Source organism: Cavia porcellus, unplaced genomic scaffold (genome assembly GCF_034190915.1).
Source record: "Cavia porcellus strain 051 isolate PalLab524CR breed Dunkin Hartley unplaced genomic scaffold, mCavPor4.1 scaffold_32, whole genome shotgun sequence".
NCBI lineage: Eukaryota > Metazoa > Chordata > Mammalia > Rodentia > Caviidae > Cavia > Cavia porcellus.
The window spans coordinates 14342534-14356577 of record NW_026947515.1 but is presented as its reverse complement, the minus strand read 5'-3'; the positions used below and the strand labels follow the sequence as shown (position 1 = coordinate 14356577).

The following is a 14044-nucleotide window of genomic DNA, read 5'->3' as shown; positions in this document are numbered from 1 at the left end:
TCTAGAGAAATCAATCCTAAACATCATCTGGAACCAGAAGAGACCTAGAATAGCAAAGGCAATTCTAGGCAGCAAAGGCAAGGCAGGAGGCATCACAATCCCTGACTTGAAGTTGTACTACAAAGCAAGTGTAATAAAATCAATATGGTACTGGAATAAAAACAGAGCCAAAGATCAGTGAAATAGATTACAAGATACAACCACAATTGCCAACATACCCAACCACCTTTTCTCTGATGAAGGGGCCAAACATCTTCACTGGAAGAACGACAGACCCTAATAAATGGTGCTGGAAAAACTGGCTCTCTACAGGCCGAAAACTAAAACTAGACCCATGCCTATCACCATATACTAAACTAAAATCTAAATAGATCAAAGATCTGAATGTTAAAACAGAAACACTAAATGTGTTGGAAGATAAATGAGGTAAAAACCTTGAAAACATAGGAAATACTTCCCAGAATCAATAACTGGGATCACGTCTTATTAAAAAGTTTCTGCATGTCAAAAGAAATCTCCAGCATAGTGAAAAGAAAACCTACAAACTGGGTAAAATCTTAGTGAACTGTCCCTCAGACAAAGTACTTCTGTGTAAAACATATAAAGAATTAAAAAAAATCAGACCCCCGATATTCAAAGACCCAATCCAAAAATGGGCATCTGAGATGAATACACAGTTCTCAGATGAAGAAATATAAATAGCAAATAAATACATGAAAAAATGTTCATCGTCATTACTCATTAGAGAAATGCAAATTAAAACCACACTGAGATTCCATCTCAGTCCTGAAAGAATGGTCAGGATCAAGAAAACTGCCAACCACAAATGCTGGAAAGTCTGGAGAAGAAGGAACTCTCCTGCACTGTTGGTGGGAATGTAGACTGGTGTAGCCATGTGGAGGTCAGTCTGGGGATTTCTCAGAAAGCTGGGGTTGGAAGTCCCATTTGTTCCAGCTCTTCCACTTCTAGGCATATTCCCAGAAGGACTGAAAGCATCATACCACAGTGATATATGTGCACCCATGTTTATAGCAGCACAATTTGTAATAGCCGGATCTTGGAAACAACCTAAGTGTCCATCAACTGAGGAATGGACAAAAAAGCTGTGGTATTTTTATATAATAGGGTACTAACTCAGCTATAAAAAATGATCACATTGAGATATTTATAAATAAATGGACGCAACTTGAGACCATATTAATTAGTGAAATAAATCAAACTCACATGCATGATTACCGAATAGTCTCCCTAGTGTAAGAACTGGTAAGTGTACATAAGGGTTTATGGTAATCATGATTCCCCATTACATTGCTCTGAAGCCTTATAATGTCTGAATTCATTAGTTGGAATGGTTTTATCCTAGTTTGTTTGATTTTATTATCTGTGATAGTATAAACAGCTAATTTACAGAAAGAAGACATTAGAATAGCCAGAGCTGATTTAGTATCTGTTGTCTTTGGTTCTATCCTGTTATATCTTATTGGATATTATTATGTGTGACAGTATAAACAGATTTTCTATGGGAAATGAGATAATATAGTAGCCATTGTTCATTCTCTGCTATTTGGTTCTTTCATTCTGTTGAATGGTTTTATACTGTTTTGTTATGCTTGATACTATTGTATATGAAGCTATGCTCAACTATTTGAAAGAAAGAGACACTATGCTAGTTATTGTTAATTATGGGTTGCCTTGTGGTAAAATGCTATGTTACTAGCATTGTTCTGATCTGATCTGCGTTGTTATATCCTCTTTTGTCTTAATCTCTTTAAAATAAAAAAAATTAAAATAAATAGTATGACTTAAAGAAAAGCTTTCAAAAAGTTCTAGATGTGTGAGCCTGTTGCTTTAAAATGCAGCAAGTTGCTTGTATCCTGATCTAGAATGGCTCCGTTCTCATGCAGGGCATCAGACACCTGGGGCAGTAATCAATCCTGCATGTCATAAAACTGGAAGAGAAAGTAGGTAGAAATCCTAAAGACATAGGTATAGATAGTTTGTGAACAAAACCCAGTCTGCACAGGAATACTTCATAGGATCTACAATCAAAAAGGTTTTGCCCATCAAAAGACATCATCAACAAAGTGAAACAACCCAGAGTGGAAAAAATTTTAGCCAGTTATCCCTCAGACTGAGGAGTTCTCTTTAGAACATATAAAGAATTCAATAAAATCACACCCCAGGATTCAAAGGCCCTATCAAAAACTGAGTTTCTGAGATGACAACACACTTTTCATATGAATAAATACAAATGGCAAATCAATATATGAAAAAATATTCAACATCATGGGTTATTTAAGAATTGCAAATTAAAACAACACTGAAATATCATTTCACTGCAGAAACAATGACTAAAATCAAGAAATCATCCAATAACAAACGCTGGAGGGACAGCATTTGTTCCAAAAAAGGAACACTTCTCCATTGTGGCTAGAAGCATAGACTGCTACAATAAATGTGGAAACCAGAGTGAAGATTCCTCAAAAAACTAGGATTAGAAATCCCATTCCACCCGGCTATTCCCCTTTTGGATAACTTCCCAAAAGAATAAAAACATCATGCCACAGCAATATAAGTGCACTCATGTTTATAACAGTACAGTTTATGATAGCTAAATCTTGGAAACAACCCAATGCCCATCAGCCCAGGAATGGATAAAGAATTCAGCATTTTTATGCAATGGAGTACTACTCAGCCATAAAGGAGGATAAACTTGAGACATTTCTAGGAAAATGGATGCAATTTGATACCCATAGGCCTAAGTGAAATAAATCAGACTCATTTGTGTAAATATTATATTGGCTCCCTGGTGTGAGTAATTGAAAGAATAAGTTTTAAAATATATAACAGGTATTGTGAAATGGGAACAAATTGTTCAAAACAAAAAAGAAACTAGGGTGGGTGAAAAGGGAAAGGATTGTAGGGAAAAGGGTAAAAGTGCAAATCAGTTATACCATCAGTGTCTCTCAGTCCATTCAAAAGGAAGGCTTCTGCTAATATCGTTTGGAGAAAATCTTGTGCCCATGCCTTGTATCTTGGGCAACTATTTTAAAGATAACAACATGTAATGTGTTAACTAATGTGATTTTCCTATTAGTTTGCTATCAAATTTTGTTTTACCTTTTCCCATAAAGTTATTGTTAGGTCTGAGACAAGGGAGAGGAGGAAAAGAGAGAGAGAGGAAGAGGAATGGAGTGGAGGTCCGAGGTCCGTGGAAGGAGTGGAATGGACGGCCGTGAAAGTAGTGGGCAGCGGTGGCTTTATTCCGGGAATTCGGGGAGGGGCCCCCCGCCGCCGCCCCGGGCGCAGCCTCTCCACTGCACCTGGGGCCGTGGTTAACACGGGGAGAGGAGACTGGCGCGCTGGCTGCTGGAATCCGGCGATCTCTCTCTCTCTGGCAATCTCTCTCTCGGACACGTGGCGTGGGGGAATATATAAATGGCCTAAGCTTAGGGCAGTGCCCTAAGGCCATTAGAGATGTACCGGTATCTCATTGGCGCACAGGTTTAGCGCCAGAAAGCAGGTTCCTAGGGAGGGGTATAGGGTTACAGTCAAGTTTATAGGGGCCCTGGGGGGGGGGGGAGGAGTTTCTAACTTAGCTGCAATCTTTCCTGGTTACAGTGTTTGGTCTGGCCCAGCAACTCTTTCAGTTATCTGTATATATTATATTATATTATATTATATTATATTATATTATATTATATTATATTATATTATATTGGTTTGGTGCCTATCATCTGGTCAGAACTCAGAATTAGTAGAAACATGTGTGCCTTTATAGCCCAAAATCTTTATATTTCCTCCTATTAACATGCAAAAATGTGTTTGGTTTTTGTTTGGCCCTTTTGACTGTATGTTTCAGTTTGGGGCTGGAGAGATGTGATAGTTACTAGTTCTTTGAGGCAAGTGTACTAGGGACAGGAGAAGAATTGTTGGCCACCGTGTTGCCTCTATCACTTTGACCAATGGTGGATTAGCTGCTGGTAGGCATCTTTCATTGGTTTATTTTTTAAAATTGTGATGTAATTCATGTCATAAATTTCACTGTAAAGTTTGGAGAATTTAGTATATTTTAAAGAATTGGCAACTGTTAACACTAATTCCAGATCATGTCCATTACTCAAAAAGAAACCCCATTTTCCTTTTCAACCACACCCCAGTTCTCCTCCTTGGTCCCTGACAACAACAAATCTACTTTCTATCTCCATATTCATGTAAATTAAATCATTAAATATGTGACTGTCTACGTTTGGCTTCTTTCTCTTACCTTCATGTTTTCAAGCTTTCAATTACTCACACCAGGGAGCCAATATAATATTTACACAAATGAGTAGTATTATAGCAGAACTATATTCTTTTTTAAGGATGAATAATATTCCATATTATGGATGTACCACTCATTTTGTTTATCTGTTCATCAGTTAACGGAAACACATATTTTATAGTTTTATTTTTAGAGAAGTCTTTGAAAGTAGCTATGTCTTTAGCAATATGTAGTGTATATATATATATACTCTTTTCCCCCGTTAGACACACTACTTTATTATCAACTTTTTCAAAGAAAAGTTTACAGAACTTGAATAAGAAAATTACAGTCTCAATTTCATTTTAGAAATGCTAAATATTTTTGTTTTGCTGAAGCCTAGTTCTTTTGTAGTTTATCTCTGAGCATTTCTGTACTTTCCTAGGGAAAAAGAGGAGCAGCTCACTCGTGTGACTGAAGTTCAGAGGTTGCAGGCCCAGCAGGCAGATGCTGCTCTAGAAGAATTTAAGCGGCAGGTGGAGCTGAACTCAGAAAAGGTGTATGCTGAAATGAAAGAGCAGGTAAGAAGCAGCCATGCTGTCCTGTGTGAGAGTCCGTCTCTCAGTAGGAAAATATGTTCTCATCTGCAGTGAGACCAGAAATACTTCACTTTCTTTAAAAAAAAAAAAGCTTTCAAAATTAGCCTTACAGTAAGTCAGGGATTCAGAACGAGAAGGGATATTACCATCGATTTAATGGCAGAATGGTCACTTTAGGATCTTTCTGCCAGCAAGGGGTTATAGCTCAGTGTCAGTAGTGCTTGCCTGGTATATATGAGGACCATGGTTTGATCATTAGCACTGCAAAAAAGCAAAAAAGCAAACAAAAATCTTTTCTTAAAATGTAGTAATGGCAGAAATATTATCTCTTCTTGGAGGATGGCTTTGTATACCAAAAAAAAAGAAAAGGTCTGCTACCAATCAGATTTTTTCTGCATAGTGTAGTCTATAGCTGACCATGTTTCTGGTTCTGGATGTTTCATGAAACGTGTCTTATTGATCATTTACACAAAGTTGTTTTTAACTCTTATTTCAGAAGGACTGAAACTGTTATTGTTGTATGCATTAAGTGATGTTTTTGTTGTTTTGAGAATTTTTAAAATTATAAAAGGAATTATTACAAATTCCTAGATTTTCATTAAGAATCAATAACTGCTAATGCTGTTTATATAAAGCGAAATTTTCCTACTCATGTCTGAGCATGTAATTATCTGCTAACTAACTCTGTAAACTACTAGAATTATAGATTATACTTTTGTATACACATAATGTTCATATATGTGCATATAAGGAATATATCATTTTATTACTTAGTAAAATATAATATTTCTACTACATATATAAAGTCCATATATAAGGTGTATATTATATGCTATAGGCATTTATAATTGTTTCCTTTATTTTTAAAATGAGATACAGATCTTATATATTGTTCTTGTTCACTTGTTTACATTCATTACTATGTGTCTATGCTTAACTGTGTTGATTTCTCACAATCCTTTTATTGTTAAATGGTAATATAAGTATATTTTAGTTATTAGGTCCCTTTCTCAAGTATATTTAGATTATTTTCAAAATCCACATTGCAAAGAATGCTACAATTATTGCTGTGATTTAATTTTCCATTTTACTAATCTTCCTCAGAAGTTCCAAACAAACATGTATGGTAGAAATGTCTCTAAGAAAGGTTTTACATTTCACTTTGAGCTAGTCTCAAAGAGTGTAGAGTTTTCAGTTTTTCTGTTATTTTCTTAGTTCTGACTTCTGCTCCTACTGATTTGGGGGATTTAGGCCCTACAAGTAGATCCTGAGAGCTCATTCTCTCTGTTTTTTACTTGCTGCTAGAGGCAAAATTTATATTCCTGCTTAGAGTTTGTTCTAGAAACAGACACTTTCACTCTTTGCTTCTTGGATGTGTACTTCTTTCCAGCTCCCTGTCATGATCAGAGGTAGGCCCTAGATTATATATCTGATCGAAATATTCCATGGAGCTGATGGAAGATAGCCAGTTGACTTAAAAGTAAAGGAAGAGAGAAAATACTGAAGAAAAAAGCCCCAGGCAGGAATTTTTAAGTACATTATTAGGAATGTAGGCAAAAAATTAGACATTTGAAATTGCAGTGGCTAATAATGTAGTTTTCTAAGAAAAGTGAACTTCATGACAATCATGTTGGACTCATTAAATGCACTTCTAGGGCTGATGCTTTAATAACAACAGATTATAGAATTCATGTTTAAATGAGAATAGACAGGCAAATAAGGTGAACCTGTGAGAACATGATGTAGAAGAAGGAAAAGATTTCTAAATTTAACACAAATTAAAAGCAAACTTCTAGGGGCTGGGGGTTTAGCTCAGTGGCATAAGCGCCTGCCTTGAAAGTAGGCAGTCATGAGTTCGATCCCCGGTACTGATAAAAAGGAAAAAGACAAAAAAAAAAGAAAAAAAAAAGCAAACTTCTATAGAGAGCTATTGTACAATTCAGAAAAAATCAGAATGGCAGTATGTTTATAAAAAAATCACATATCAAGTAAAAAAGGATTCAATGAAATGTGAATATCTCCTGGAAAAGAACTGAATCTTAAGAATAAAATTTCCTGGAAGTAGCTAGATAAAGTGACACTGGTAGAGAAATTAGAAAAGTATTGGAGTGGAATGGCACAGTTTGGAAGAGAAAGGTTGTTACTCAAAAAATTGTTATGCAATTTCACATAAAATCAATGGGATTTTCACTCACAAAAGTAACATAAAAACATTTTCTTATGTACAAGAGCTCCAGTAATATATACCACTTTTTTCTGGAAAGTTACAAGATGTGATTGAAAACTATGGTGAATAAAGTTTCTTTTTAATTATCATAGTACAAGACACATTGAAAGACAAATTGCCGGTAACTCCTCTCAAAATGAACCCCTCCCAGCAGCACGTTTACTCAACACTCGCAGTTCAAAACATCCTCTTTCATTAGTGTCCTTAGTAGTGCTGTGGTGGGGTCTTAATACCCTCAATCATCATAAAACATTAACCTTTCACAGTCATTTTTACTTTGAGTAAGAGCTGAAAGTTTCATGGTGCCAAATCCTAAGAATTACGTGGAAAAGGATACACTGTGATGTGTTTAGAAACTTGCTTTTCCATTGATTACATTCAGCAGTAGCTTTCACAATATTTTTTACTACACTGTGTAAAGACACTCATGAAAGAGAATTTCCCAAACTGCTTCAGAAAGTGGCAAGAATGATGGGATAAGTGTGTATGAAGTGGAGTCTCTTAGGAGAGATTGATAGTAATATGTCTTTTACCATTATTACATTTTAAAATGCAAATATTAATCAAATGTTTTAATCATCTATTGTAGATGGACACATAAACAATTCAGAGACAAAACGTAAGTCTTCTCACACATAGGGATACCATCATATAAAATGATGAGAAGAAAATAAAGTTAAATAATTGTGAAAAATCTCATTATAAAATACAGTGCTCATATAGATTGATTCCTGGAAAAAAAAAAAGAGAAGTAGATGCATGGGACTGAAGGTATAGCACCTGCCTTGCATGTGCCAGGTCCTGGAAAACCTAAGAGCTGGAACACAAAGGGGTATCTAACACTCTCTGTCATAAATGTGTGAGACTCCTAAGATCCTTAAAATTGAGTAAATATAAGTTAAAATAATTTTCAAATATGTAAATTGTTAAATCAAGGCCACTTAAGCTAGTGAGTTATTTTATAACCAGAAAGATAGGAAAAGGCATACAAATCTTATTTGTTTGGTACTCTTGGTGTCTGCCTCATTTGGGCATAATTTGGCAGCTTTGAGCCAGGGAATTACTCAGAGGCTAGCTTCTGCGACTGGCTGATACTCAGTGCCAAATTGCAAGAACATACTCTTAAATTATGTCACAGTCTGCTTGTACCTCAAACTAGGTTGTAGTTAACTATAAATGGAAGCACTTTGGGGCCAGCTTCATTATTCAGGTAAGGAGGCTTGTTTATGCCAATTTATTTTTGTTCAACAAACATTACGATAATAAAATTTAGCAAGAGGTATATTTTCATAAGAACCTTAAGATTATAGGAAAACTTGAGAATGGATACTGCCAAAGGAACAAAAGTAAAAATAAAGCAAATTATCCAAAAAAGACATAGTAAACCTTTATAATAATAAACATTAATAGGTTAAATTTTTCTAGTAAAGAAAAATATGATAAGCAGAATTACATGCATGAATACACTGTTTATAAAAGGCACATGTAAAATTAGAGAAAATTACGTTAAATGGATGATGAAAATTTGTTACTTAAATTCAGAAAAATATGAATAAATTGTGGAGGTTAGTATTGAGATTTTTCAAGAACTGAAATTAGAAATTCCTTATGACCCAGATATCACTCTGCTAGGCATTTCTCCAAAGAGCTCAAGTTGTCTCCATTTACCTATGAAGGCCTCAAGATCTTTTTTATAACTGAGTAATATTCCATTGTATAAAAATACCACATCTTTTTCATCTGCTCTGTAGTTGATGGGCATCTTGGTATGTTTTCTGCCCTTTGGAGACAACACATTAAGTCTTTGCTCTCATGGAGCGGTTATAAAATCCAGTAGACCATAAAATAAAACTCAACGTATTTCTCAGAGAAGATATATTTTTAACACAATGCAAGAAAATTAGAAATTGAAATTAAAATTAAAATTGCTACATTGGCCATCACTAAAATTGTAAACTTTGTCTCTTTGAAAGATCCCCATTAAAAAACAGAATGAAGCAAAGCAAGCCCGAGAATAGGAAAAAGATTCACAAAATATATATTTTTAAAAATTTAGTTAGATGTTGTGGTACATGCCTGTAAATCAAAGTACTCTGGAAGGTTGAGGCAGGAAAATTGCCAAGTTTGAGTCCAGCCTAGGCAACTTAATGACTCACAGAAATCTTACCTCGAAATAATTTTTTTAAAAAATTGCTTGGTATGTAGCTCAGTATGAAGGTTTCGGTTCAGTCCTCAGTACAATAAGAAATGTATCTAAAATATAAAATAAATCTTACAATTCAGTAATAATAGGGAAAATAATTAAAAATTGTCAGAAAAGTTAAATATACACCTCGTACAATAAGATATACAAATAACATATAAAGATGTTAGGAAAGCACAAGCTAAAACCCAAACGAGAGAGCATTGTACATTCAGTAGAATGGGTCACATGATGACGATCAGTTGATAATACCAAGTGTTAACAAGGATGATATAGCTGGAGTTTTAGACACTGCTAGTGGACATGTAGCATAGTTCAGCCACTTTGGAAAACTGCACATATTCTTAAAACGTAAAACACGCATTGACCATAGTTTGGCTATTCCACTTCTGTGAAGTTAATGTGTCCAAATAAAATCTTGTGTGCATATATGGACCGCAGATTTATTCACAAAGGCCGCATACTTGCTATTGAGATGAAACTCAGCAATAGTTTACCTAGCATATGTAATGCTCTGGGTTCAATCCCCAGCATGGCGAAACAAACGAACAGTAAAACTACCCAAAGATCCTAAGCTTCAGCAACACAGTGTTCCTCAGAAGATGAGACTAAACATATAGTGTACATGGTGAGATGTTACTCACCAATAAAAAGAAGTGCTCTACTGACACCTTCAAGAATAGGGTTGAGTCTCAAAGTCTTGCTGAAGGAATATGAAAACAAGAGAGTCCATACTGAATACTTTGTAATCTCTGAGTTCTGTTAGAATGCTCTCTATCTTGCATTTTTTGTCATCAGCTCAGTTCATTTCAGAGCAATCTTGTCTCATCTTCCCTGGGTGCATTTCAGTTTTAGTTAAATTTCAAAGTCTTTACTCAGTTGTTTTAGTTCAGTTAGTTTAGTTTGAGTGTACTTGTACCACTCAGAGGTGAAACTGAGCTTCGGATGGTAATTTAAATCACCCCACCCAATAACTGCAGGCACTTGTGAACATTCTCTAGAGCAGACGATATGCTTGGCCATCAAACAAGTTTCAATAAATTTGTAAGGATTAAAACCATATGAAATATATTCTTTGACCCTAGCAATAATAAATTAGAAATAAATAACAAAAGAATTCTGGGAAATTCTTACATGTTTGGAAATTAAGTAACATACTTTTAAGTAATTCACGTTTCGAGGAAGCTATCATAAGGAAAATTAGAAAATATTTTTAAAAAAGAGCTTATCAAAATTTATTAAATGCAGCTAATGAAATGCTTAAAGAAAAGTTTATATCTTTGAAACCCAAAAAGAAAGTACTCGAATCAATAATTTAAAGTTTACCTTAAGAAAACAGGTAGGGGAACAAGTTTTTGTACAGGCAGGTAGTAGTGAAAGGGTAAGAAAGAATAAAGCAGAAGCCAAAAGTTTAAATAGAGAATGAAACAAAATTGATTCTTGGAAAGAATCAACAAAACTGACAGACTTCACCTTTAGCTGACCAAACAGCTAAAATGAAAAAATACAAATTACTAACTTTAGGAATGAAAGAGGAGAGGTCACCACTATTGATCCTATATAAAGTGAATGCAGTTCAGAGTAATATTACCAAAAACTTTATAGCAATGAGGGCAAACTTTTGAGAGCTTGGTGGTTCATGTGCCACAGGTTTGTCTCCACTGCTTCATATCAACAAGTTATACATGAAGTGTGTAGAATCTTAAAAATAAAATGATTGCAAATGGTTTCAAAGACATGTAAAATCTGAACTGAATCATAATAAAAAGGGAAGTTTAATTACCAATTAAAATATTCTCAATCAAAAGTCTTGGAAGCATATGGCTTCACTGATAAATTACATCACACATTTGAAATTCTTTTAATATTTTGAAAACTGAAAAATTGAGGAAAGATGTTTTCTAATTTTTTCTGTATTATATATTTGGTATCAAAGCCTAAGATATTGAAAGAAAACAGATTGATATATGGTTTTGTGAACTAGAAAATGTGTGTTGGACTCAGAAATCTTTAATGATATTTTCAGAAACTGAATCCAACAACATATAGAAATGATTATACATCACAAACAAGAATATATTCAGGAACCCAAGTTTACTTTAAATGTACAAATTTATGAATGTCACACAGTATATTAACAGAATAAAGGATAGTATTGCCTGATCATCTCAATAGACACAAAATAGCTTTTGAAAATGTCCCACATTCATAAATGATTTAAAAAATAATTTGGGGACAATTAAGGCTAGCAGTAAATTCATCACCTCAGTCTGTGCAAATCCCACAGCTTATAAATTTAACAATGGAAAACTTCATGCTTTTCTTCCTAAGAACAAGAAAAGATATGTAGGGTTTTTTTTCTCCTGTTCAGCATAGTATTGGAGATTCTAGTCAGTATAAGGCAAAAAGAAAAAGACATACAAAATATACATATTAGGAAGGAAGAAGTATAAATGTTTCAGATATAATGATCCTGTATGATGAAACCCTGTCAAGCCCCACAAAAGAAATACTAGAAGTAATAAGTGATTTAAACAAGTTTTTGTAATATAAGACAAATAAACAAAAGTGAGCAGTTCGCCCATATTTCTATATTTTAGCAATGAAATACTTGAAAACAAAATTAAGGAAATAATTTAATTCATAATAAATTAAAAATGATTAATGGGGGGGAAGGATATGATCAAAATACACTGTACATATTGAGCCATTCCCACTGTGAAGCTGGGAGAGGGCAGGGCATGGGGAGTTTGGGCTGAAAAGAATCCAAGTGTGTTGTATGCATATAGGAATCTGCCATAATGAAAATCATTACTGTAAATAACCATTATTCACTAATTTAAAAAGGAGTAAAATATTTAAGTTGAAATCCTGAATTGAAAATTATAAAAAATTGCTGAAAGAAATTTTAAAAGATCTAATTAAGCAGAGTGTCTTCTATATTCATAAACTGGAAGACACAGTATTATCAGCACACAACTCTCCCTGAATTGGCCTGTAATCTGGTATAATGCCTGCCACCATCCCAATGTACTTTTTGATATCTGTCAATAATAAGACATGTTATTTTCACTCTAAGTATTTTTTTCAAATGAAAGAGCAGTGAGGTACATATTCACAAAGGCCTGAGGAAACAGGTAGTACCATACGTTTCTGGGGATAGGATATAATTGTATAACCTTTCTGAAAGATTGTTTTACCACTGTGCTTATTTATAGGATGCTTCTACTTGAAAGACTTAATTTTTCAGAAATACAAAGTGCTCAAGAAATGTTCTCAGTGATGTTTACTGTGATGTAATTTATTGTTATAATTTAGAAAATATACATCACAAACATTGTAAAGGAAGTAGAAATTAGTTTTCTGTAAGTTAAAAGAAAATCTCCAGTCTGTATATTAAATTAAAAGTCATGAAGATGATGAAATGTCACGACCCATTTAATAAGAACCCTACCTAGACACAAAATGAGAAGTCACCAAGTAAGGATAGTCAGGAAAGACAGGTGGAATTTATCAGTTATCCTGGAACTATTCCTTCAATTGGTCCACTCCCCAAATCACCTCTAATGTGTCCTATGCTGAGCTCAGTCTGTCTTGTGTCTCTCTTCACCAAACTTGCCACCACTTCCCCTGACTCTTCTTCTTTACCTTAAAACTTCATGTGCTCTTACCTTGTTGATATTATATTTTTATGGGTTTCATAAATGCCCTAGGAAGTGGTGCATACCTGTGGGATCCCATTGCTTCCACTCATTTCCTTTTCCTATATCGTATCTTTGTGGCAGCTCTCACCAGGCCTCACCGTTGGAGTGGTGCTAACTAGACTCCTTGAAATCTAATAGTGATGACAGCTTATAAGCAGGGTGTTATTTTGGTTCTCTTCTGTCAAAGAAATGTTTTCAATCCTACATAGTTTTGCTAAGGGTAGTTTGGTCCTTCAAGTAAGAAAGGAGCTTTGGTATGAGTGTAGTAATAAAAGGTCCCGTGTATAACGAAATCCTTTAGGTAGGCTTCTTCAAATCAGTCAAGTAATTTGTATAGGGCAGAACTGAACAACTATTAAGTAAAACATTAAATATATATGTCAAAACATGACAAATTCAAAGCCTTTTGATCTAGATCACCAGTTGATTAAAACTGTGAATCTGATAAAACTCAAATTCTAAACAAAAATCAATTTTTTTTTATGTCGGAAATTATGTTTTTAGATTTTGCTGTAGTCAGTATTTTTTAAGTTTCTTTTTTCTGTTTTTTGTTTTGAATTATTTTTGTTTTCTTGAGGAAATATTTTGTGTAAAAGCCAGCAGAGCTGTATGGCACCTTTTTCTATTCAGAGACAGCTGCAGATAGCAGATAATAGGATTTTGAATTAAAAAATAAAAGCTTTGAGTTTTAGTACAAGAATTTCTGTTATCGCTGGCCAAGCTTAGGCCAGCTTGGGCCACGAAGGAGTTCAAGGACAACCTTAATTGCATAGTAAAACCTTATCTCAAAAAGATTAATGATATATTATTAGTAGTAGTAGTAGTAGTATTGCTGATAGAAGTTTCTATAGAGATAACGTGATTTTTTTTTTAAAAAAGAGAATAATCAAATTAGGAAAAAGGAAAGAACAAAACTGTGAATAAAAATACTCCCCCCGCCCCCAAAAAAGAATTTCTGTTTCAAAAATGAGGTCCAAGAGAGAAAAGGGAACAGACTTAAACTTTTGAAAGATTGCTTCACAGTTTCTTTCACTTTGAAGAACTTTTTAAAATCTCATTTAATATTGC

The 14044-nt window shown here is 34.3% G+C and overlaps 1 protein-coding gene across 14 annotated transcripts in view; it reads left to right on the top strand.

Moving 5' to 3' along the window:
* Positions 1 to 14044, top strand: part of Cep112 (centrosomal protein 112) — a 607347-nt gene that overhangs the window by 206711 nt on the left and 386592 nt on the right. For all 14 annotated transcript variants that reach the window (XR_010045020.1, XM_063241684.1, XM_063241681.1 and 11 more), the window contains one exon: positions 4689 to 4824. Coding sequence is in view for 13 of the 14 variants with exons in the window: in XM_063241684.1 (XP_063097754.1) it covers positions 4689 to 4824 (136 nt within the window). In the remaining variant the exon portion in view is untranslated. The remainder of the gene's footprint in view (positions 1 to 4688; positions 4825 to 14044) is intronic.